Source organism: Sitophilus oryzae, unplaced genomic scaffold, assembly GCF_002938485.1.
Source record: "Sitophilus oryzae breed Bouriz unplaced genomic scaffold, Soryzae_2.0 scaffold_402_pilon_pilon, whole genome shotgun sequence".
Taxonomy (NCBI): Eukaryota; Metazoa; Arthropoda; class Insecta; order Coleoptera; family Curculionidae; genus Sitophilus; species Sitophilus oryzae.
Window position 1 is genome coordinate 1,440,079 of NW_022146977.1, and position 27,939 is coordinate 1,468,017.

Sequence of the window (27,939 nt, forward strand, 5' to 3'; positions counted from 1 at the left end):
GACTATCGAATGGTTAATGAATGAATGATTTCAACTATCGAATGGTTTGTGGTTTGGCTGTATATAATAATCGGCCTTATAATTTATATAAGGGACGTATTTCGCAAGTGCCGAAATACGTCCATCTAGCTATCTGTGTTTCGACACTAGTCCGTTAGTCTTAGCATATTCAGAAAGAACACGCTAACCTCCAGCGTTGCCAATTTGCGGGGAATTCCCCAAATTTTGGGGAATCCGGAGCCGATTGGGAGTTTTGTGGGGATTTTAGCAATAGGGGGCGAAAATAAGGGGAGTTTCAACATTTTATTGCTGATTGAAAATGGCGTAAAATTTTTAGCTTTAAAAATGGAGCGGGACGATATATCTTTCCCAACTTAAAAATTATAATCTGCTTTTTACTTGTGCTTCCCTTTGCAAATGCTTCAGTTGAAAGAAAATTTAGTGACCTCAAATTATTTAATGACTACTAGGGAAGGGATTAAAAACAAGGAGGTAATTTACAGTTTAATCTCTCTAACATATATAATAAATATTGTATTTTTTATTAAAATTATTTTTTTTTTGTTAAAATAATCATATGGGGAATTTTTGGTGAATCGGGACATTTTTCTCCCCAAATTGGCGAATTTAATTTAGATTTTTGGGTAGTTTAGAAAATTGACATTGGCAACGCCGCTAACGTCATTCTTTTGTTTGTTGTTTGTTCAAAAGCGGCACGCGGCGTAGTACAAAGGCTTGATCATTTTTAAGAAATTTTTTGATTGTTAATTTTATTTTTTCTGCAAACTAAACAGTTGTTTTTTATTAAAAAATAGCAGACAAAGGTAAGAAAGGTAATGTCCATGCCTAAGTTTTTATTTCACTGGCTATTCTTTCTAGAAATTATACCATCCAGCCCTCCTATTTAATTATTAAATGAAAGTGTGAAAAAGATATCAAGTGCTATTCTGTTAAAATATCATCCGACCAGTCTAGGCCCTGTTGTGAACCAGAAGGTCTGCTAAGTTGGATGTTGGATATAGAATGGAAGGAATATCATGGCCGAGAACAAGGCATAATTGTATGTCCCTTGATGTAGGGGGGTAGGTTTGTTACTAATAGGCAGTAAAACCAAAAATTCTACTGTGAATCTTCATATTCTAGGCCTGTAAAGGTAAATAATTCCTGGAGCCATCTCGAGGTATAGTACTCAAGTCGGAGCGAATCAATTGATAGCACGATGAAAAGAAATAATAGCCATCATAAAACTGTAAATATGTATATAACTAGTACAATGTAGCTATTTAACTGTAAGTACAATGTAGCTAGATATTTAGTAGAATAGGGGTATTATAAATTAATACAAAATACAATAATTGGTCATTCTTTCCATTCCCATTCAATTCTTCCCATTTAATCATTTTCCCATAAAAAAAGGAAAATTAAAATTAAGAGTGCCCTTAACCAAAAATAGTGAAGTAAATGGAGATAGTCAAATTTTATATTAGCGTGTAAGACTTTGAATAAAAAGGTGTAAAAGGATTATAAATGCTGTATTTATATCCTTTAGTATCATGATAATATAAAATTTGAGTAGGTATCTCCATTTATATCACTGTTTTTGTTAAGGGCACTCTAAGACACAATTGCCTTAAAAATAATAAGTATAATAATAATTTAAATCTCCCGCTCTTTCATAGTTCGTACCTGTAGCCAAGTAGAGGGCGCTAAAAGCGCAATCTCCCAACATTTTACCACGCGATTCACCACTCTCTAAACTATTAACTTTCTCTATGGTGGAGACAGGAGCACACAGTGGGGACAACGGCACGCGCCGTATCCCCGCGAGTATCGATCGATACGAACCAAGACTCTACTACTTGCTTTTAACAAAATAATGATTTTATAAATAATTTGATAATTAAAAGCTAATTAATTTAATCACTACAAATTAATTATCACAAAAATTAAGTAACATCGTTACAATATGGATAGGTTTGCAGCCTTTGTAGAGTACCTGAAGTAAACGATGTCAACCAGCGAAAAATCGAATAGTTATCGGGCAATTTCTTGTTATACCGATGTAAATGAGAGGCCCATTTACTATTCGGGCAGGGTGCAGATGGGATCGAAAACCGCAACCAGTACAAACCAATAAGGATTAGGGCGCAAGTACGTAATACGAATTAAATTGGAATCCAAACAGAAACTATTCCATTCAAAAACAATAAGCTTTGTCACGGACCCGTAAATTACAATAGGGTCGTTAATTATAGCCGTAATTTTACGTTAATACATTCCCGTTACGCAATTGATAATTTGGCTTTTCTCTTTCCAAAGGTAACCGACTGTTTAGAGATTGATATTTTTTGGATAGGGTCTTTGAATAAGAAGACTAAGGAAGGAGCATATCAAAAATTTTAGGTACACCGCGATGGGCCTCAAATATGACCGACTTAAATTTCGGTTTATCAGTGTCGTTCTAATTTTATATAAAAAATGTAAAACTATGATGTAGGGTAGACGTGGGGTAGACTCAATAATTTGTTGTTTTATTTTACGTTGTGAATAAATGTTGGTAGTTATTAAAATTGTTATAAAAATATATAATTCTAATAAAAATAGATAAGTTATAATAAGTATTTATTAAGACAAACATCCGATACGCTATTGAAGCAGGTAAGTCAAATTAACGTATCTAAATTCTTTGACATCTAATCTTTGACAAGTAATAAATAAAAGCTAAAATGCAAGAAAAATATATAATTTAGTTAATTTAAGTGAATTTCATAAATGATCGGTTTACTACACGTATGTATATTATATAGTCACTTACTAGCGAAAAGTTGTTCCATTATTTCACTCAATTTTTGCCGAGATCTACCGCACGCTACACAACCAACTATTTTAGAGTCTTTTTCGATAAATCGCGATAGTGTCACTGTTAATTTAAGTTCTGCCACAGTTTCCATCTAGATTTACTACCTTTATACTGTTGATGACAATACTAAGAATTACTGGTTGCATAACCAGATTAGTAGTTAGTAATCTGTGGATGTAAAAAGAACATTAAAAAAAAGAACGCGAGAAGTCGTAGTCTGAACACAGTCTGAAGAACTTATTGTTTATTGTTAAACCAATTAGAAGCTATAAATAAATACGTTTTCTTTCGATTCACTGAGTTTGACTGTGCCATTCAACAGGTTATGGGCCCAGGCACCCAAACATCGGAAAAAGTGAACGAAATTAAAGGTTTTATTGGGAAGTAGCTAACGGAAGAAAGTTCTGGTAAAAAGACAAAATGGCGGCATCGATTTCGCAGGTTGCAAATGTAAAACCTTTTGATGGAAATGGATATTCCAACTGGGAATTTCGAGTAAAGTTGTGTCTCGAACAGCATGGAGTATTAGAAGTAATTGAAACAGAACCTCCACAAGATCCAGCTGATTTGGCAAGTTTCAAGAAGAATGACGTAAAAGCACGAAATATAATCGTACAATTTCTGGCAGATAACGTATTAGAAATGGTAAAATCCAAAAGAACAGCCAAAGAAATTATGGAAGAATTAAGTGGAACATTTAAAACACAAGGAATAGCAAATCAAATAATGTTACAAAGAAAGTTACGTAACATGAAGTTTACAGGAAAAGAAAAACTAAGTACCTTCCTATTTGATTTTGAAAAGACGATTACTGAAATCAAGAACAGCGGTGGATCAATTGATAACTCAGAAATCATAACCCAGTTACTTGCAGCAATGCCCGAAAGCTATCAAGTAGTATCAACAGCTATTGACGTAGTTTTCTGTCAAGGAAACACAAATATAACTCTAGACTTTGTGAAGAACAAACTGTTAATGGAAGAATCAAGACAGGAGAAGCAAAGAGAAGAACAAAGTGGAGAAGAAGTACAAGCTTTCGTAAGTAAGAAGAAAAATTTCAAAAAGTATCAAGGAAAAACAAGAGAAAACTATTCAGAAAAGTCAGAATTTCCTTTTAAATGTTATAACTGCGGCGAAAAAGGACACAAACGAGTAGACTGTAAGAAGAAAAGAGTAGAAAAACAGCAAAAGTTTGTAGGCAACGTGGCAGAAACAGATGAAAATGAAGACATAGCATTTTTATCATCAGAAAATGTCATAAATTCCAACCGAATGAACGAAATATCTTTTGTTATTGACAGTGGTGCTACAAATCACTTAATTACCTCAAAGGCAGAACAATTTTTGACAGATATCATAAATGTAGATCTTGATATTAAAGTAGCCAAACAAGGAGAAGTGATTAAAGCATATAAGCAAGGAAATCTTTGTTTATTGAATACAAATGGTATGAAAATAAAGTTGAAAGATGTACTTGTATGTAGAAATTTATCACACAACCTAATGTCAGTAAAAAGAATAGAACAAAGCAAACTAAAGGTAATATTTGAGAATGGAATTGTAAGTATTATGAAACAAGAAAAGAAGATAACACAAGGTAAGCTAGTAGGAAATCTATACTATATCAATTTTGAAATACAGATGAATGAAGTAAATTTATTAGATGTAGATAATGATTTAATGCATCGTAGAATGGGTCACAGTTCAATGTATCCTACAAAATCGATATGTGAAACATGCTTACAGGGAAAACAAACGAAGTTATCTTATAGGAGTCTGGAAGAGGAAAGAAAACCGAAAAGAATGTTTGAAGTAGTGTCATCAGACGTGTGTGGACCGATAACACCTATATCTCATGATGGAAAAAGGTATTTTGTGTTGTTTATCGATCACTATTCACATTTTACTGTAGGTTATACGTTAACACATAAAAATGAAGTATTTGAAAAATTTAAAACATACTTAGCCATGATCAAGACAAAATTTAGTTGTAACATAAAACATCTAAGATGTGATAATGGTGGCGAGTATATATCAAAGAATTTTAAAGAATTATGTCAAAAAGAAGGAATTGAAGTACAATATACCATACCCTATAATCCTCAGCAGAATGGTATAGCAGAAAGGTATAACAGAACAGTAATGGAACGTGCAAGATGTTTAATATATGAAGCCAATATTGATAAAAAGTTTTGGAGTGAAGCTATATTGACAGCAATATATTTGATTAACAGAACACGCACAACAGTACTAAAAGCTGACAAGACCCCAGCTGAACATTGGTATCAAAGAAAACTAAATTTAGATAAAATAAAAGTTTTTGGATGTGATGCATATGTACATGTTCCTAAGGAAGAAAGACATGGAAAATTAGATGCACATTCAAGAAAAATGATATTAATGGGATATACAGCGAATGGATATAGACTATGGGATCCTAAGAAAGAGAAAATAATAACATCAAGAGATGTAATTTTTGATGAAAAGTTGAGAATAAAAACAATATCTGGAACAGTTCAAGACATAGATCAAGAAGTAGACTTAGAAAACATAGAAGATCAGAAAAATAATAGTTCAAGTGAAGAAGACCAAGATATAACTAATGAAATAAGAAAAAGTACAAGAAAAAGACAGAAACCCAAATACCTTGAAAATTATGATGTAGATTTTGAATCCAACTTAATGGCTGCCTTAACAACTGGAAATTTACTATCTGAAGTACCAGAGTCGTTTGAGGAAGCTATAAAAGACAAGAATTGGAAGACAGCAATTGATGAAGAACTCAACTCACTCAAAGAAAGAGAAACATGGCAGTTAGTTGAACTACCAGAAAATGAAGAAATTATAGACTCAAAGTGGGTGTTTCGTGAAAAAATAATCAATAGTGTTGTGGTGAAAAAGGCTCGACTAGTGGCACGTGGTTTTAAGCAAAGTGCATTAGATGAAGAAGTATATGCACCAGTAGCTCGTCTAGCTACAATTCGTGTTTTACTATCACTCTACCTAGAACTGAATTTATATGTTCAACAACTAGACGTTAACTGTGCATTTCTTTATGGAACTCTTCAAAATCCAGTATTTATGAAACAACCAGAAGGTTTGAATGAAAATCCTAAACTTATATGTAAGTTAACAAAATCTTTGTATGGCTTAAAACAGGCACCAAAAACTTGGAACGATTTATTTCATAAAAAGCTTACTGATTTAGGTTTACAAAGATCAAAGAAAGATCCATGTTTTTACTTTAACCAAGTAACGTTTTTATTAGTTTATGTTGATGATGTGATTTTATTTTCTAAGCATCAGCAAAATTTGGATTATATAAAGTTAGAGCTTTCTAAAGACTTTAAAATGAAAGAATTTGAAAATTCAAAGTTAATGTTTTTAGGATTAGAAATTAAAAAGTATGAAAATGAACTATATATCACTCAAAAAGATTTGATAAGAAAGACTTTAGATCGTTTTAATATGACACAATCAAAATTTGCTGAAATACCAATGCAATCGAAGTTACAATTAAAAATAGATGATAATGTAACAGATGTAAACTTACCATATAGAGAACTGATAGGTTGTCTTATGTATATTATGTTAGGCTCTAGACCAGATTTATGTTATTGTGTTACTTATTTTAGTCAATTTCAAAATAATTATTCACAAGAACATTGGAAACATTTAAAGCAAGTTTTAAGATATTTAAATCAAACTAAAGATTATGGTTTAAAATTTACAAAAAGCTATAATTCAGAGATAACGTTAAAATCTTATGTTGATGCAGATTTTGCAAATAATGTAATTGATAGAAAAAGTATTAGTGGTTTTGTAATAAAATTAAATAATAATGTTATTTTTTGGAAAACTAAGAAGCAAAATGTAGTTACATTATCAAGTGCAGAGTCTGAATACGTAGCTCTATCATTGTGTATAACTGAAAATTTATATTTAGGACAAATGCTTTCAGAAATTTTAAATATAAATGTATTTCCTATTACGATTTATGAAGATAACCAGTCTTGCATTAAAATGGCTATGACATTTGAGTCGAAACGTACAAAGCACATCGATATAAAACATCACTTTATACGTGACTGTATTAGAGAAAACAAAGTTAAGTTATTGTACATCTCGACAGAAATGCAACAAGCAGACATTTTTACTAAAGCCTTACCAAAAATTAAGTTTTGTTATTTTAGAGATTGTTTGAATGTTGTTTTGGTATAAATTAATACACAAGCAATTGTTATAAATGTTTATTTGGTTTAACGATATTTTAATTTGATTTCAATGTATAAAAATGATAAGAAATTATTGTTTAATGTTTTGTAACATTTAGGTTATAGTAAATATTGAAATTTGAAGGTTATTAGAGAGATATCAAAAACTAGGGATTTTAGTATGTAAGTTTGTAGTATTGAAAGGGGGTGTTGATGACAATACTAAGAATTACTGGTTGCATAACCAGATTAGTAGTTAGTAATCTGTGGATGTAAAAAGAACATTAAAAAAAAGAACGCGAGAAGTCGTAGTCTGAACACAGTCTGAAGAACTTATTGTTTATTGTTAAACCAATTAGAAGCTATAAATAAATACGTTTTCTTTCGATTCACTGAGTTTGACTGTGCCATTCAACATATACAACTATCAGTAGTAGAATAAATAATAAATAACATAAAATAAGCTCCGTAAAGACTGACAAATCCACAAAATTTCAAATCAAATTCAAATGTGTCAAATGAATCGTCAAACAGAACTGTCAAGGATCCCCACCCTAGAGAGCTTTTATGGTGGCTTTTCCGCCCACCATGCACGAATACATGGATAGCATTATGCTCCTTCCTTAGTCTTCTTATTCAAAGGATAGGGTTTATATAAGTTTAAATGTCTATATCAGCTATCAGTTTCTATAATTTATACAGGGTGAGTCTTAAAAAAGTGCAAATATTTTCAAGGCTGGTAGATCTCGATAAAAAAAACATATTTTCTCTTTGCCGTTTTTCAAATAAGTCCAAAATAACTGAGAGATAGCCCATAAAATGATTTTTTGCTTAAATTTGGAGAACCATTGGATCTTTTCTGGATTTTCTTTCTTGTAAATTTAATCTACTACTTATGGTTAACGCTATTATACAGGTATGGTATCTAACTTATTATACAAGGCTAGTAGAAGAGTTGTTTTTTACATTAAATTTAAAACACCCTATGCAATAATTTAGTGACAAAATTTTCATAGAACATTTTGTTTTTGGCTCATGTCACCACATGCTTTGGTTATTCAATCAATCTTAATTTTTCTCATATACTAACAAACCAAATCTCGTTCTTTTATCTAAAAAAATTATTGGGGCGAGCCACTTTTGAGAAACACCCTGTATACCGTTTAATCGAGAAAAAACTCTCTAAAAATCTGGATAAAAAACAAAAATCAATGCCCTCCCTTTATCCACAAAACGTGTCGCCTAAACCAAACTTCCCGAAACCGTAAACAAAACATTTCAGATGGCTATTATCCAGGCATGATGCCACCGGGTCCCGCGAGACTCAATGCCTCGTTCTAATACAGCTAAGTAACAACTAAAACATAGCCTTCCCCTTTTAGTTCAGATAATAGCTTAGTCCATAAAGTGGAACTTCTAAAGAGGCCCAGAAATTATTACACTTACACGTTAAACGGGAAGTTTGGCGTTGTTATTAAAATTGCTTTAGGTAGATCCCCGAAACGGAATGGACGGCAAAATTTCTAGAATTAATTTTAATAGCATAAACAAAACTTTCCTAAATTTACCGGTAATTTTTGGGTCAGAATGTGGTCGAAAGGTCTGAAATTGTACTTTTGGTTGGGTTAAGTATGTTTAATATTATGGGACGGGTTATTCCAACAATGAATATAATATCTGATCCTTCTAGATATGTCTAAATGTTTGTGGAAATTTAGATAAAACACTCAAATTAAAAATATTAATTCTGGTTAGATTATAAGTATTACTCAAATATCTTTATGTTGTTGTTCCGGAAACTTCGGCAGAATATTCTGCAAATAAAAATAAGTTAATAAGTTCGCATAAATGTATGTCCTAAAATACTTTAGGATGTAGAAGTCATATTTTTATTTCGATTTTTTCCAAATAATTTCTGAACTAACGTCGATATTTGGATGAAAATTGGTGTCTGGGAGTTTTTTGACATGAGAAATTTTATTTTGATGTCAATATATACATTTTTTAAAAATATGTTTAATATCAATATCAAATATACAACAGAAATTAATTTCACCACAATAAATTAATAAAATTAAAAGAATAATGTTACAAGTAGATCAAGAGACAAAATTAATTATAACAAAACTGAAAAAAATGGCGTCATAGATGGCTTAGAAATAAAAGATATATCGTAATTTTGAAAGTAAAATTATATGGGAAATATCTTCGATCATCATTTTAAGCCAACTGGACGATTATTTCAAACATACAAGCTGAGTTCGTTCATAGTGCTCTGAGAAATCTAGATAAACAAAGAATAATAAATTAAAAGTATTCCAGGGGAAAAGAGAGGAAAAACCTGTATCGTCTCTGATATCTGTCAGGGTATTGTTGAAAGTGTCATCTTTTTGCTCGAATTTTCAGGTCGATCAAAAAGATGACATTTACAACAATACTTTGCTGTAACTTTCACAAATATCAGAGAGAGTACATACAGGTATTGCCTCTCTTTTCCTCTGGGATGCTTTATATCTGTTGTTCTTTGTTTATCTATATTTCTCAGAGCATAATGCCGAACAGGACTACAGTATATAATAATTTCAATATCCGAAGTGGAAAGAAACAAGATCACCTTTCTGTTTTGTACTATGGTCCCTTTCTTCCGATGGCTCATCTCGTTGATATTTAGGAAGGATAAATAGGAAGGAAAATACAAAAATTCAATTTGATTTTATGATCCTTTTCTGTCACCTAAAATCAAGAGAACGACAATGAGCATGTTAAGATGAAAAAAAAAATTATCAACACTTAGCTACACGTTAGTCCGAGGAGTTTTATTAAAAACCTATATTTGCCTAAATAATTTATGTATTAAATTTGCAAAGCAAAATGCAGCGTGTAAACAAAAGAAATAAAATGGCGACAAGTCAAGTCAACGTCAACGACCCGACAAGGAGAAAAGTGGTGTTCGAATAACAAATTATGGGTCACCAAAAATTGTTTTTGTCTCCTTTCAACGCACACTTTAGAAAGAAAAAGAGATGAGCTGGAATACTGAAAGAATGTCAAGGCTTTATCTGTCATTCTTGTCAATAATTTATCGGTAAGGAAGATTCCTAGAAAATCGCTTGTAGTCAAGTTTTCAATTATTGCCAGTTCTCCCATAAGAAGTGTCATCCACCTGGTTCATCAGACCGAAGGGAACAGCCATTCGACGACGGGTTTCGGAGATTTTTCTCCATCGTCAGGCCGACTTGGCTGTAACCCTCGATCTGACCAACGAAAAGCAGAGAATAGCATTTGAGTACAATAAGTACTACTATGGCAAGAGTGCTAGACGCTCTACGCCATCTAGCGGTAGCCGTGACAAACACAGATCGTACCGCCAAAATCTGGTCTAAATCCAGGTCTAGCACTCTTGTCATAGTAGTACTTATTGTACTCAAATACTATTCTCTGCTTTTCGCTGGTCAGATCGAGGGTTACAGCAAAGTCGGCCTGACCGGTCGTCGAATGGCTGTTCCCTTCGGTCTGATGAACTTAATGCAGAGAATAAGCATATATGTAGGGTTTTTTGGCCCCTTTTTCTGCTACTTGTATTTTTGTTCATTTATTATATATACCCTACCTAAGCCTTCTTAGCTACATCTACGGTAACGTGGATGAAGCAAGCAAAAATAGTTATTAGACTAGATTAGATTATTGAAATCATAAATTGACATGTTTTTCAGCCAAAAGTTCAACATAAACTGTTTTAATATCATTTATTCGAAAAAAAACACTTCTACGCCCGGTATCTCTTAAACTTCTACGCCCTGTATCTCCAAAACTATGCATTTTAGGACATACATTTATACGAACTTTTTTTAATTATCATTGCTTATGTTTAAAGCTTTTTTAATACAATATATTTTTATAACAAACTTATATTAAAGTAAAATACTATATAACAATAAGATATATTTTATAAGGCAGATTTTCTTTATATTGGTTTTTCTATACTCCTATATATGCTATAAGACACACCTTGAACTCTGGCCTACATATACGTAGAAAGAAAAAAATATTACTTTTTTTGTTTTTATCATATCTCGATCCTTGCTTAATATTTCAGGCAGCCGTATAGAGAGGTGATCCTTTATTCATTTCTTTTTTTTATTGCGAATTCTTCTTCGCCATTTTGTAACATATCCGTATCAAATATTTAAAGGTATTAAAGGTATTCAATCAAACCCGACTTCTCTTTTTCTCCGTAACTTAATTTTTAAATTACTCAAAATATAATTTTTACTCGAATTAAAAAAAAATAAATATACAATTTATTGCAATACAAATTTATCATAATTCTAGAAACCATGATTATCGTTTTGTTAGAAAATATATAATAAATTCGATGGTCTGTGTAACAGTAATTTTTACTAATTAAACTTTTCACTTAACAGACCGCTATAAATATATAAAAAGTCTAAGATATTTCCAATGAACGATCTCTACCGTAGAAGCAAACTATGTTAAATCCAAAATCCTAACTTAGTTTTTAGGGTTCCGTACCCAAAAGGTAAAAACGGGAACCCTATTACTAAGACTTCGCTATCCGTCCAGGCTAGACAGTTGAATTTGTTGCAGATAATGTATCTATGTTGCCGTTATAAGAACAAATACTAAAAACTAAATTAAATAAATGTTTATAAAAAAGTACTTTCACTAAACAATATCTTTTAAGTAAGAATTTTACATAGAATCTTTCAAGTCCTCGGTGGCCGCGTTTTTAAAGCGTTCGGACTTTACCCTGCTATGACGTAAGGCAGGTTCGAATCCCAGTCAAGGCGACTTTTTTTAATCGTTTTTTTTTAATTTTTACATATTTATTTTTACTTTTTACATATTTATTATTGATTAATACAATTTTTAGTAATGTGTTTCTTCATATTTTTTTTAATTACTTATACGCGCATTCAAAATTTCAGTTAAATCGGAAAAAAAAAGTTTATAATAATATATTGTGTCTAATGTTGTATAGATAATAAATGGTACGGAACCCTTCGTGAACGAGTCCAACTCGCACTTGACCAATTTTTTTTTTGATCATATAAAAAAAATATAAAAAAGAGAGTGAATGACTATTAAAAAAGTATTAATATCTGTAATCTTAACTTTTAAACACTATAAAATTAAAATCGTACACAATTAATTGTAGTTCTAATTATAGTTACCTCTGCAAATTGTTTTACTAAAATGTATTGTTCATTAACATTTTGACTTTTAAGTTCGGACACCTACAGTTCGATTTAATTCTTATTAATTGAATGCTCTAATTAAAACTTGAAACAGAACTAACTGATGTTTAGTCTATTTTAGCTCAAGTCAACAACATGCTAATTGGGGAAATGTTGGTTTTAGCTTAGTTCTAAATTAGAGTTCTATATATAATATTTCAGATAAATAATTAGTCAATTCAGCACTTGTAACCAAGAATAACTCGTTGTATTTTTGTATCTATATAACTCTTATTTTTTAGAAAGTTATTATGAGAAAGAAAAGGATAAACTGAAAACAAAAGAATAATTGTGTAACGTTTTTAGTTCGTTACATGTCTTTTTTATATATAATATATGATGTCTGGCCTATCATCACCGGATTCCCTCTCGTTCAGGCCGGATAGTTTATTTGACGCGTAATTTTTACGTTCCCTAGTCGCCAACCCTGTTATCGTTCGACACAACCCTGTTACTATTCTGTGGAGGCGCGCGCTGTCAACATCGCTTCTGTCAACTCTCCGTGCTTAACCTCACTTTGTTTTGACGCTCTGTTGTATCCCAGCTTTTAGAAATAGTGATTATTTAAATCTTGCTGTATAATTTGAATCAGCTGCTATTTCGAGGCTACAGGTAAAGATAGTTATTACCTTTTATCGATTCGATATTATTATTGAATATTTTTAGGGTAGAGTTACGGATGTCCCAACTTGTATTTGTATTTTGCTGGCACGTTGGCGTCCCTTTTCTTTTGTCCTCCAGAATGTCACATGGAAGAAAGGACATGTTGTTTATTATTTATTGAGCCCTCGGAATTATTTCGAGGTAGGTTTATTTTGTTTATTAGACCTTGTTTGGTTTTAAACAAGAGTTTCATATTTTTAGGGTCCAAGGTACGGACTGTGTCCAAGGTACGGACTGCGTCCAAGGTACGGACTATTTCCAAGGTACGGACTGTGTCCAAGGTACGGATAGTGTCTTATGTACAGACATTATCTTATGTACAGATGTCCTGTGGACGAGTGTCCCCAGTAAGAATGATTTTTTTCTTACATATAAGTGCCACAGCGTGGATTTAGCTTGAGTCCCATGCTGCTTCACTCCCATTTCTAAGCCTAGTCAGTAGCTACGGCTAAGTGATTCACGGTGTCCTCAATCTGGCCCCTTTTGTTGTTTTGGCCAACAGGATGGCCGACAGACAGTACAGAGATGCTAGACCACCTCACGCTGCTACTGTTTGAAGCAAGGTTACATAAAAGAACAGCTAAGTGTATATTTAAGTTCTAGTTTTACATTTAACAGCTAAAATATTTTCAGTCTTAAACAGTAACGTACATTTTAAATAATATCGTACAGACTATATTTAGTGGTTAGATTATTAAGAACATTTATGTCGATTCAGTAGTTACAATGTGATTTAGATTTTAGGTTTCATTATATTACGCCTTGTAATAGTATTACTTTCTATAGATTATTATTGCGCTATATTAACAGATGAATAACAAGACATAGATTCTAGAATCTACAGGTTGCAACACATCAGATCTAACACCGCATAAAATTTAACAATTTAAAAAATTTGTACAATGCTATTTGCCATCAGAATTCAACATGAATAAATATAGTATAAATATAGTATAGTCATTAGTTTTAAGTAATATACAACTGTGTTTTCTTTCTCTGTACATGCCTGGCGCCCAATATCTATTTTTTTGTTTATTGTTCTTAATTAGTTTTCTTTCCAGTGAAATACCTTATCCACGACTGCTCTCCGATGAAAAGCTGCCGTTCGCAGTGGTAGTGGTTTAAAAAAACGCTACAATTGTTGTAGGGGCATTGAAGCAATTCGATATTATTTGTCACAAAAACAATCTCCCGTTCAATTTAGTCTTATAATTACCCTTTTCATTCATATTTTAGGACAAATCCAGTCCTCTATTCGAATACGTACATTATCCGCCTTCGCATCAACGCGAAACATTTACAATTATTTTGCCGATAACGGTAAAATAATTGTTGGAACGAAACTAATCGGCCGCTGCGGTCCGCGGCGCCCCCACGGCCTTTCCCAGAACTAACCTGCGGTTTTAACTTTTCAGAGCCCGACACGGAGATCGTGGGCGGCCCCGAACTGTTCATCGATCGCGGCAGCACCATCAATCTCACCTGCGTGGTCCGGCACAGTCCCGAGCCGCCCGCTTACATTTTCTGGAACCACAACGATGCGGTAAGTACCCAAAGACGCACATGCGAATGTGTTCAGAGTGGTAAGGAAGCTATAGAGGGTGGTCCGAAGTAGAAAAGTTCGTATAAATGTATGTCCCAAAATGCTTAGTTTCGAAGATACAGGGTGTAGAAGTTTCATTTTTATTTCGATTTTTTCAAATAATTTCTGAAGTAACGTCAATATTTAGATGAAAATTGATGTCTGGGAGTTATTTGACATGATAAATTTGATTTTGATGTCAATTATTGTAGGGAGGTCAATATCTAAAAATATTGCGTCGATTTTTTTTAAGACGCGCCCAAATTTAATGGGTTTCTTACAAAGTACTTGTACGTTTAGTTAAAGGAAAATAAATCTAAAAAATTGATGGTTTTTGGGAATAGTTTAGAATATCTTAGGATGAAAAAAAGTGTTTTAGAAAAAGTATATTTTGAATAGTTTTTTCCTAATTTTCTTTTGATTTGATGACATTGACCATTTGGCCTTATGGTTAAGCCGCCACTGGTCAAAATGACTCTTATTATTTGTAGAGGGCGCTACCTATATATCTTTTAACTGGTTTGAAGACTAATAACTTTTCGTCCGTACCTGTATAAAAGTACTGAGTGAAAAAATATACATTTTCGTGAATTTTTACCTAAAAAAATATCTTGGTAAAAATCGCTACGAGTAACCGTTCCCAAGATATTTATAATAGAATAGTCAATACATGTCATTATTGACAAAAAAATAAACGCGTTGACTAGATAGTTATTTGCTTCATCCACGTTACCGTAGATGGAGCTAAGAAGGCTTAGGTAGGGTATATATAAATAAACAAAATACGAGTAGCGGAAAAAGGGGCCAAAAAACCCTACATATATGCTTATTCTCTGCATTAAGTTCATCAGACAGAAGGGAACAGCCTTCTTTTTTTGGCCCCTTTTTCCGCTACTCGTATTTTGTTTATTTATATATACCCTACCTAAGCCTTCTTAGCTCCATCTACGGTAACGTGGATGAAGCAATCATGTTTGTCCAGTAGGCCGCTGGTTTTAATTTTGTCGGTACGATCTGTGATTGTCACAGCTGCCGCTAGATGGCGTAGAGCGTCTAGCACTCTCACCATAGTAGTACGTTTTGTACTCAAATGCTATTCTCTGCCTTTCGTTGGTCAGATCGAGGGCATAGACAAACAAATAAAAAGAGTCTGACAAATCCCATAGTAAAGAGTGGGACCGCGTTCCCCATGGCAGGACGTCCGTCTTTATTGCTATCTTTCTTTATTATGTGTGCTTTATATGAAAAAGAAAGAGATAGGTATCAAACGTATCGTAAGACATTATCGCACATTCTGGCTGGCGGAAAATTTAAATTAGCCATTATTAGTAGTATTCTTTCATTCTGAAACTGAAAATTTTCACTTAAACTGATTTATTCCCTATACCACGTAAAGGGAACGTGGTGTAGGGAATAAATCAGTTTAAGTGAAAATTTGCAGTTTCTTTCAGAACGAAAGAATACTACTATTATAAGGGAAATTATAAAAAAGGCAAAAATTGTACTGTTTTATAAACATATTTATTTATACATTAAAATAAATAAACTTTTTATAATATAATAACAAAAAATAACAGTGTTTATTCCATCCACCTACCAATTTTAAATGCAGAAGAACTGACTGTTGCAGGAAACGATCGGCCAATTTTTTTAAAGGGCATTAGGAGCATTTTTCGAAAAAACTGCCTAATTGCAATAACAAAATGAATATCCAAGCAAAGAAGACTTTACGAGAATCATGATCCTGAATCATATTCAAGTTCAGTTTTAATCTTAAAACGGAAGTAAAATAGGTATATTAATAAAGTTTCTGGTTACTATAAACCAGCTATAAACTACCTACCCAAAAAATGAAAAAAATTGTATTAATTTGTTATGTTAAGGGGTTCGAAATATTTTTGACACTACTACTTCTACTTTTTTCTTAATAAGATGATAAATATAACTACTTACGTTTATTTTACCGGGTGTCTTTAACATATCTATCAGAGAAAGGGGGCACCAATATGTGCCCTTCGGTCTGATGAACTTAATGCAGAGAATAAGCATATATGTAGGGTTTTTTGGCCCCTTTTTCCGCTACTCGTATTTTGTTTATTTAGATAGTTATTTGACTGAAATGATAAATTCGGGAAATTTTTATTTTTTTAATTTAATCATAATTTTTTCGGCAAAGAAAAACAGTTTCTGTCGAACTTTTGACACAAAAACAGGTACGGACGAAAAGTTATTAGTATTCAAACCAGTTAAGAGATATGTAGGTGGCGCCCTCTACAAGTAGGAATCATATTGACCTCAAAATCAAATTTCTCATGTCAAAAAACTACCAGATACCAATTTTCATCTAATTATTGACGTTACTAAATTATTTGGAAAAAATCAAAATAAAAATGAAACTTCTACACTTTGTATCTCCGCATTTTAGGATATACATTTATACGAACTTTTTTACTTATTTTTATCTGCAGAAGATGTTGCCGAATTTCCGAAATACAATTTGGACCACCCTGTATAATACTATATTTTCTTAATTGGTCAGAACTAGGGTACAGAACCGGGAAATTCCGGTACCAAAATTACCGAAAATTCCCACTTCTTTCAAGACCTCAAGAAACCGGGACTCGACATTCTGTTTTTTTTTGGTACTTTCGAAACTTGTGAAAATAGTAAAAAAAATATTTTTTGTTACATGGCGAAAGACCATTGATACTTTCTAACAATTTTGATGTTTTGAACCAGATAATAATAAAGTACTACACTCTGAACATAGCTAAATTTAGGCATCGACATTTTATGAGACTGAGAAAAATTTGCAAGCTTAGTTAAAATATGACTGGCCAAATAATTAAAATTAAGATAAAAAAAAAACACGCAAACTAACGCAGACAGTTTTAAAGTGCCTCTAGAAATTTCGCGGATTACAAAATGTTTTTTGCGAGTCAGATTAAAAAAAGAAAACAGTTTTGTTTTTCTTGGCTTTATAAAACTCGAACGATAAATTTAAAGAAAGCACTTTTTCTCTTCCCCTTTAGTAAAAAAACATAGCTCGGAATAATTATTCATAAAAAAAGTTGCAAGACAGGGATGAAGTTAAATTTGACTTTAAAATATTTTGAAATGCTCCGAGGGTATGTCGGACATAATCGATAAGACATTTTTATTATTAGGAAAGTTCTTTTATATCCCATGAAATATGATCGGGAACAGGAACTGTTCCCAGAGTTTAATATATAAATTTGTTCCTTGCTTTTCCTTAAGCTGTTTATGTCTACCACTCGCATTATATTTAATATCTATACAGAGTGTTTCAAAACTTCAAAACAAAAACGAAAAAGTTTAAAGAGCCGTTTACACTCTCATTTAATTTGCGCAAACTGGTTTTTTTTAATAAAAATAATTGGGTTTAATCAAAGATATTTAAACTCAAGGGATACAATTGTTTACCTTTCTCCTTCATCAGCCATTATTCTATCCTTATTTTCCCATCTCTCTTACACAGAAAACATTTGCCAGATTTACCTGTATATTGGTATTAGTATTCTTAACTGCTTTACTATTTTAAATTTTATAATGGAATAAAAATATCATGGTCGTGTTTCTTTTAATAAGAAAAAGCAGTTTGGCAACGTCAGTTTTAGAAATATGCCGGCGTAGTACGACGTACTTCGAGGATGAATGGAAAATCCTAGATTCTCCTTTTGCGATGTTGCTATGCCGCCGATCAAGCTCCATATTCTTTATTTGCAGTATTATAGTATTTGTGCGTTATTTTGTGGACTTCTGTGGACATTAATTTGAAAATATGATGCATTCATGTATTGTGTACAAGAGAGTGTATCATTTAAATCCAAATTTAACTTTTCACCGGTAAATACAAATAAGTAGGGTTAGGTATATTATTATATCTTATTCTCTGTAGATCAGAGGCGTACCTAGACATAAAAAATAGCAGATCTCTAAATTATATTTTAAGGTTTATTTTTTAAATCATATATTTATTATGTTTTTTAAATTATATATTTATTAATTAAATTATTTGTAGGAAAAAGATACATGGTACATACTAATTACCAATAAGTTAATAACAATTTCTGTTTCCCTTTTAAGAAAGGGTATTGAATGTTAAAAATTAAATTTAAGTTCTATAAACCGCCTGTAATTTATAAACAACATCTATTTTCGAAAAACTGTACTTTCTTATCTGAATAAATCTAATCTAGGTACCTACTTGGGTTTGATAAACCATTACCTACCTTTTGTGAAAATTTTATTGGGGTGTACCAAAGATGGAATTTTGCGGCCTTACTTTTTTTGTTCCGTTACAATTTTAAACGGCTTTTGTTTATATCTTTTACTAGAAGAACTTGAATTTCCTGATATCATTGCCATAACTGAGCACTGGTTGAATTTTGATGAGCCTGTGTTTATTAAAAATTATACCACAGTAGCCAGATTTGATAGAACAAATTTTTCTCATGGAGGTACTATGATAATGTCTTTAAACAACGACTTTTCCGAGGTAACTAGGTACAATGATTTGTTATCTGAAAAAGTATTCGAATTTTCCATTGTCCACCATAATGCTTATGACCTTTACATTATTTGTATTTATAGAACACCTGACTCTGACGTGCAATTATTCTGTCATAATCCACTAAGCTTGCTTGAGTCCCTGCCCTTGAAAAGCAAATTAATTTTGTGTGGTGATCTTAATATTGACTTTCTTAGTGTATGTGCTGCTCAGGAGTTTCTTCAGTCCATTTTTGATTCTTTTGGAATGGTCATGCATGTAGGCTCACCTACCAGAATATCCAATACCAGTTCTAGTACTATAGACTATGTTGTGTCATCTTTTGATCCTAACTCCATCGCCTGCAACGTCTTTAGCTCGGGTCTCTCTGATCATGAAGCAGTTTTAACTGAATTTTCGATAAAGTCCAAAATCAAAAATGCCCCTCGTAAATTATGCCGTATTTTTTCAGAAAAGAATGCTCAAAAGTTCGGTCACTTATGTAAAACAACCAACTGGGATACTAGCTCTTATGATGTCGACACCGAATTTTCTATTTTCGTAAAAACATTAACCAGTCTAGCGTTCAAATCCTTTCCTCTTAGGCCTATAAAAATAAGCATAATAAACCTTGGACCACTAAAGGTCTACGCATATCTTCTAAAAACATGCGTTCATTATCTCACTAAAAAAATTCTCAGACAGTCTCTTCTTCCACAATTACGTAAAACTATACAGAAAAATTTATCATAAGACTATAAGAGCCGCTAAGGACCTTTATTATAATAGGAGAATAGTCAATTCTGGTAATGTTGCTAAGGAAACATGGTCTATTGTGAATGAGTTGAGAAACAAAGCTTCTTCGTCTAGCAATATCTCTACCTCGCCTGAGAACCTTAACGATTACTTTGTAAATGTAGCGAAAAACTTAACTAATACCATATGTCCTCCTCATGATCCACTTTCTTATCTCTCTAATGATAATGTAAACTTACACAGTTTCTTTTTTTCGCCCGTAGTTCTTGAAGAGCTTCGCAGTACAATTAATACCATCAAAATAAATCCTCTTCTGGGACCGACGGGCTAACTTTAAAAATGTTTTCGAATCTGCCAGAAAGCACTCTGAATCACCTAACAACTTTAATAAACATGTCGTTCCAAAATGGTATTTTTCCAAAATGTCTTAAGACGGCAATAATCATTCCACTGCACAAAGGAGGAGACAAAGATGAAGCTTCTAACTATCGCCCAATTGCACTCCTTCCAACGCTATCTAAGATCATAGAAAGGTTGGTTAAAAGCAGGCTGGTATCTTTTCTGTTTAAGTACAAAATACTTACTGAATATCAATTTGGATTTCTAAGCAACAAGTCCACAAATGACGCTATGTTTTCCCTCCTTAATAAAGTTTACTCCAGCCTAAACAACCATCATTCTACAGCAACAATTTTCTGTGATTTTTCTAAGGCGTTCGATTGTGTAAATCATGAGATCCTAATTAATAAACTGCAGCACTATGGGTTCAGGGGATCATCTCTCGAATGGTTTAAGTCGTATCTGAGCAACAGAAGTCAACTTGTGAGGGTGGATACCACGTTGTCTTCTAGCAAGCCAATAGAATGTGGAGTACCACAAGGCTCAGTACTAGGCCCTATTTTGTTTCTTCTTTTTATTAACGACATTGCTAACATAAACATCAGTGGCAAAATATGTCTTTTTGCGGACGACACTAGCTTCACTTGGAGCAACAAGGACATCGCGGCACTTCATAGGATTATATCAAATGACTTAATCACCATTAAATCTTGGTGCGATTCGAACCTCCTGAGTCTCAACATTTCTAAAACTAAGGCTTTGTCGTATAAAAACTCGTTGCAGCCTTTTGTACTTGACAACACCACCATTGACGTCGTAAAATCCGTAAAATTCTTAGGGCTTGTTGTGGACAATTCTCTGAAATGGGACATACATATCGAAGCTTTGTCGAAAAAATTGAGCTCTGCCTGTTTTGCATTAAGGTCTGTTTCTAAGGAGCTTAACTTGTCAGTGGCTAGAACTGTTTATTATGCACTTTTTGAGTCGCACCTCAGGTATGCCCTTCCATTCTGGGGTACGTGTTGTGCGGCTCAATTTGACCGCATTTTCAAGCTCCAGAAGAGAGCTGTTCGATATTCACTGGGACTAAACAGCAGAACTCATTGCCGGGGCTTTTTTAGAGAATTAAAAATATTGACTCTTCCTTCCTTATTTATATTTGAATCCGTTTGCCTAATACGTAAACATGTATCAGCTTCTCAAGAAAGGCCATCTCACACTTATCCACTCAGGAACGCGGAGCAAGATCTTTATCTACCTACCCCACGCTCAGAGTTAGTTAAAAGTTCAATATTATACAACTCGAAAAAAATGCACAATCACCTGCCATTTGAAATCAAATCCATAACATCATTTTTTTCATTTCGCAAAGCATTGAACTCTTATTTACTAGACAAGGCTTTCTACGCCGTAATGAATTATATTTGAATTGAAAATCGAATTTGATCTTGAAAACACTGGTCTAATGTTTGCTATTGCTATATTTACTAATGACATCGAAATTAATTTATTTAGAGGTCATTGATATTTTGCTATAAACTGGCTAAATATTTTGAATATTATTTTAATTTTTTTGTTCTTTGACATTGTAAACATTTATATATGTTTATTTTAACAATAAGACTGACAATATTATTTGTATAATGTTTTGTATTATCTTTTGTTTGTTTGTTTGTGTACCTTGTTATTTTTTACTTTGTTTGTTAGTTTACCTTTGTCCACAAATTGAAAAATTTTTTGACAATAAAGGCATTTATTTATTTATTTATTTATTTTTAAATTTTGGTTGCTATAATGTAAATGGACATCTTTTGACATACATATAATTAATGTTCTTATTACATGAATTTTATGACTTTCTTACATTTTATTGTATTGAAATTCTTTGCACATGCACTTTTTATCATTTATACACAATATGAATTTTCCTTTGCAAACAAGAGAAAAAAAACTAAATATTTTTTTAAACAAAGAACCGTTTACTAAACAATCACCATTTTATTTTATTTATGATTTTGTAAAATTATCGCTAGACTTTTCTGATGACTGTGTATTATAATATCAAATAATTTTGTTTAGATATACACATACCGTATGATCGAATAAAAACGGCGTCCAGTTGGCTTGGAAATGACGATCGATGGCATTTCCTATATAAATTTACATATAAAATGATAGCGATCTTCATTTCATAGCCATCGCTGACGCCGTTTTTATTCGAGCATACGGTATAATATACATCTTATATTTTCAGTTCTGATTAACTGTGTTTGAAACATCCCTAAAATGAAAGTTAATGTAAATAAATGTTGAATTTTCTTACTTCTTATTCCCTCATTAATGAATAATTGTGAACTAATAAAATCGGTAAAAAAACTTTTAAGTTAAAGGGTTTTATCTTATGTGCACTGAAAACTAGAAAATAATAATAACAATTAGGTATTTTGAATTTCTAGTTCAGAAATATTTTAGTACTAGGCAGAATAGCTTTTAGGCATATTAGACTAAAATAAAAACGTGGGGCCCATTAACTATTGCTGTAATACTTTCTTCTATACTAAGTGTGGATTGCATCGACTTACTATAATCGTAACTGGAGATTTTGACAATCAATAACCAGCCGTGGCGGCTTCACCAGCGAACGCCGAGCTCATGATCTACCAAAGTATAAAGATATGCTTTGCCATAGGTAGGATTTCAGAGGGGCCCCACGTTTTTATTTTAGTCTAATATGCCTAAAAGCTATTCTGCCTAGTACTAAAATATTTCTGAACTAGAAGTTCAAAATACCTAATTGTTATTATTATTTTCTAGTTTACAGTGCACATAAGATAAAACCGTTTAACTTAAAAGTTTTTTTACCGATTTTTTATTTTTGTTTGTTTTTTTATTTACTGTTTCCATGTTGTTCCCACGATTAATGGACATTTTAACGGTCGACCCCCCCAGAGGTTCAGTAGAGGGGCAAGGCTATAATATACAACAAGAGGCGCCCAATCTTGAGGGGAAAACGCTTGCGACATTACATTTTTAGCCACCCTAATGCCATACAGTCCTAAGCACGTTTTAACCTATTACCTTAACTTGGGTGGTAAAGCTACCGCTAACTACGTAGGTACATCTAATCACCTATTTTTTTATCTGTCCTTCTAACGTCACACAATCTTGGACACAACTGTTCTGGACACGACTACTCATGCCCTCACCTAATACGCCATTTTGTAACGACGTCCATCTTGGATTTTAAATTTTGTCATAATCACAGTATTCTACTAGTGTAGCCCTTTCATTTGATACCCATATTGAGGGGGTTGTGGAAAAATATGAAATCCGCCATTTTGTACCGGCGGCCATCTTAGATTTACAATGTTATCGATATTACTATATTGTATTGTCATCGGAACTAAAGGTGTGTACCAAATTTCAGATCAATCTGACAACAGGAAGGTACCTACTTAAATTTCAATTTCTAATTTTAAAGCTAAATAAAACCGTTTAAAAAATTATAAGGCACATTTTAAATTTTATTCACTGTTTTTTATTGTAGTTATAAATTCATATAGTTATATAATAATAAAGTTTGTATTATTTTATATATAAAATATTGTATTAGGTTAAAATAACTATTTTATTTTGTTATTGCTAATAGAGGGAATCTCATTCGCCGGAGACGAACAAAGTTTGGAACAAGATATTGAAACTGCATTTACTAATACACCTAAAATTTGATATTTTATTTAATAAAATAAAGTAAGCCTTAAGTAAGTAATTAATTTTTTAATCGTTATTCTTATGTGAAAAGCCATCTTATAATAAAAAATTATGCCGGTTTTTATTTTATTTCGCTATCGTCCCTCAACTTATTTTTTTACAATGCGACAAATATGTAAGATGTAAGTTTTATTATTATTTTATTTTAACTCATTAAACAATTATTTTAATTTCCTTAAAATACTGTCGGTCGATCGGCACGCCACTGGAAATTGACCTCAAACGTCTAATCTTTGTACACAACTACATTGTTGCCATCGAGCAGATACCCCTATTTCCTTCTCTATCCATTCTCTCTTGCACTCGTTGATTTTCGCAAACCAATGTGTGATGAAGCATTAGAGCGTTTTACGAATGGATCATTGTATCGCCCGAGTTTAAATATCTTTGGTTTTAATTATATTTTTAAATCATGAGATGTTTGGTTCTTTTTGTTGAATTCGTTTTTATTAACAATTTGTTATATATTTAACTATACGTTTTGTTCTGTTTTGTGAGAATCTCGAGAGGCTGGAAGTAAACCGAAACCTTAAATATATTCTTTAGGGTTTTAATTAAAGCCCCAAATAGTATAAACAGCTTTGGTATGACATTTATTTCCACGACCCGTTTCTGATATCGTGCCTAAGTGGCGGTTAACCGCGGTCAAACTATTGTAAGGGTCTTGTAAGGGATAGATCCGACATGGAGAGTGGTCTAAAACTTTAAAGGGCTCTAATTTTAGATACCCCAATCCATGTTTCTCTATTAAATTAGCTATCGGGTTTAGACAGAAGAGAAGTCATCCATTTTTTAATTAAATTCTAGGCTTAAATTATTAAAACTTTGTCATCGATATTTCTTATTTGTTCTGTTTTTACAAATAAATACTAATATTTTTAAAAAAATTGATTTTTTAGTAATTTAGTAATTTATTTTAATCAATAAGTTTAATAAATCAAATATATTTTTATTCCAAACTTCCTTTTATTATTAATTTCATTACGTTTATGATTTAATGTATTAAATTTCCAAATTTAACTACGTAACACATTATAATATTCACAATACTCATTAAAGTTTATTGTTTAACATTTTAATTTATTTATTGAGTTTACTTGGATCGATTCTATTTTCGACCTATTTATTTTTAGTACCCAGAAAATGTAATTAAATTGTTATATCCCATTAATAGCTCTATTATCTGATCTACAGAATATTTTATAATAATTAAGAGATTTATTCATATCCTATTTATTTATTTACTTGGTAATTTAATTTTTAATCTCCTTGTGGGACGTTCAAGGATATAAAGAGTACGTTTACCATAAAAGTCCTATTATTTTATAGGCTGTAAATATTTTTTTCGTGTTAATGGAATTTTTCCCGGCGAAATTTTCGATTAGTTAGTGTCACAGCTGTCACGGAACCAAAGCCGAACAAGAAAATTCGTGAATTTATGAATAAATTGATTTCTTTATGAATATATTCATAAAGAAAAAAATATTAAATTTCCCCTATCCAGTCTTTGACAACAACCCTAAATATGTGATCGTCTGTGCACGTCTTGCTTCAAGTCTTTCCAGGAAAAAAAGCATGAAAATATATTTCCATATTTTTTTATATGTAAAAGTATATGGGTTTAAAAGTTTTAATATTAATTGGTACATAAAATATTAATATAGTTTGTCCGACGGGAGGATCCTTGACAGTGACAGATGTGACAGATGGTTAGTTTTAAAAAAACTCTTGAAAAAGGCTTAACAAGCTGAAATATACGTAGAGTTAAAGGAGAAAGAATTTATTGGGCAAGCCTACAGTAAGATTTGTCATGGGACATGACTACAACACGACCACCCGCAGACACTCATAGCCTAAGAGCTGACGACATATTTAGAGAACATATATTTTAGGCAAGCTAGAATAACTAAAAATGTATAGTTTATTAACTGGTGAACCCAGAATCCTAAGTCTGGCTGGGGGTTTGGGGGTATTTCGCTACTGCGCAACCCATAACATTTGCAAAAAAATAAATCCAAAAAACATTCTTTAGGCAACTTGAAATTTGTTTGTTCTTAAATTTTAGCATCTATTTAACCTAGAAATAAGTATGCCAGACTTTTTTTCGGGTTTAAAGTGTAAGCCGACCATTCCAAATATGTTTAATTATTATACCTGGAAAACATACTTTAGGCATTCTAAAATTTTTACAGCGCCAGACGAATTCAATGGGATTTAATACTTGCCAGACGCGAATAAAGATTTTAAATGAGCGCGACAATAAAGTCTTATGAGTATCTATAAGCGCGAGAAAGATAGTTTATTGAGACCCGTCGGCAGCCGATGCGGCTGACGTAACAGCATTTTGGAGTCGTAAAAATTTAAAAAAAAATAACTAATATTGAATAAATAAAAAGAAACATTTCTTAATAAAAGTGTATGATTGAAATCCTTTCAATAAGTAGACTTTTTAATTTAAGTATTTTGTATCTGAAAGAATAAAAAGACGAATAATTATTTATAAATTAGAATAATATAAAATATATTTTTTTCAAACGTCACAAAAGTATAATTATTATTATACTTTTGTGACATATTATATTATTATTAATTTTTGCGACCTGATTGACAATATAAAAAAGTCATTTTAACGCCTAAGCATAAAAGTAAAGCACTTTTACTTACTTTTGAATCTATTTAGAAAGATTAACAATGGTACTTTAATAAAATTCCAGAATACTTATTTTTTTAGCTCTGTACATGGTATCCTTTTGTCGGGACTACGTTTTCTGGTAAAACCACTTCTTTAAATTTTAAACCATGTTGTTGGCGCACTTTTAAAAATTCTTTGCATTTTTGTAGTTTGCCTTCATCAAAAACAATAACTTTGTCACTAGTAACTTTTTTACAAACTACACAACTTAAATGTTTTTTATCCATTGTGATTTAGTAGTTAGCAGCGAAATTAGTAGTTACTAAAATATTTATTTGCAGTAATTATTCTAAACTATTTGCACTTGAGGGAGCCCATTATTAAGGTGTCTTATTTTACTCCTGCCTTTTCCTGTTATTATTTGGAAGGGTCACAATTTTAACTATTTTGGGGTCACTAAAAGAACGAAATAAATAATAAAAAAAATAATATTTTGAAGACATTTAGATTTTTACTTGCTATTTCTAACTTTTTTTTAACTAAAAATTAAAGTTCAGTTACTTAAAATTAAAGATATTTTGCATAGAGCTACGAATGCAGTACCGCAGCATCTAATGAACACTTCACCCTCAAAATGGAAAGAATTAATTTTTGATATGCGTCTACTCGATTAATTTATAAGCGGATTTATAGCCAATTAGAAGCGGGCTTAATCGTACGGTTCGATTCGGAAAGGAGCGCTATTTGACGTGATGGGCTTTCGCTCAGAGCAAAAAGAAATAGAGAGGTATTTAACGTACAGACATTATAGAGTTCGTAATGGAAGATTAATAATAACAAGAGATGTTATTAAGTTTAAAGTTTTCAGTTTCATTTCATTCAGTGTTCAGATTTAAGAATTTGATGGACTTTTAGATTTATGTATTTCGTAGAAATTGATATGAACTTGAATAAAAATTTAAAAAACAGAAGATTTTGAAGTAAAAAAAGGGGTAAGGCAAGGGTGTATTCTGTCTCCAATGTTGTTTAATTTATATGTGGAAAGAGCATTCAGAGTCAAAGCCAATCTCCGACAGTCCCATTGATTTGAAAATAAATGGCATTCCAATTAATAATATCCGATATTCAGATGACACAGTGATATTGGCAGACAATGCTTCTAAACAAGGTTCACAATGAAAACCAAAGACTGGATTTAAACATAAATACTATAAAAAACTAAATTTATTACTGTCAGCAGAAACAACATTCCGAACACCAGAATTTACTTAAATGGTAAGGTCAAATCGACAACTATGAAACAATGATCCCGTCCCCGACACCAACGGTACATTGTGAACAGGAAATTTGGAGA

At 32.1% G+C, this 27,939-nt stretch overlaps 1 protein-coding gene and 1 long non-coding RNA gene across 2 annotated transcripts in view; both read left to right on the top strand.

Moving 5' to 3' along the window:
- LOC115885613 (lachesin-like) overlaps positions 1-27,939 on the top strand; it is a 149,523-nt gene that overhangs the window by 94,474 nt on the left and 27,110 nt on the right. The window contains exon 4 of the mRNA XM_030904576.1: positions 14,411-14,538. Within this exon, the coding sequence (XP_030760436.1) occupies positions 14,411-14,538 (128 nt within the window). The remainder of the gene's footprint in view (positions 1-14,410; positions 14,539-27,939) is intronic.
- On the top strand, positions 1,023-1,352 carry LOC115885575. The gene is made up of 2 exons (XR_004050762.1): positions 1,023-1,082; positions 1,144-1,352. It is a non-coding gene; the product is annotated as an uncharacterized LOC115885575 (long non-coding RNA).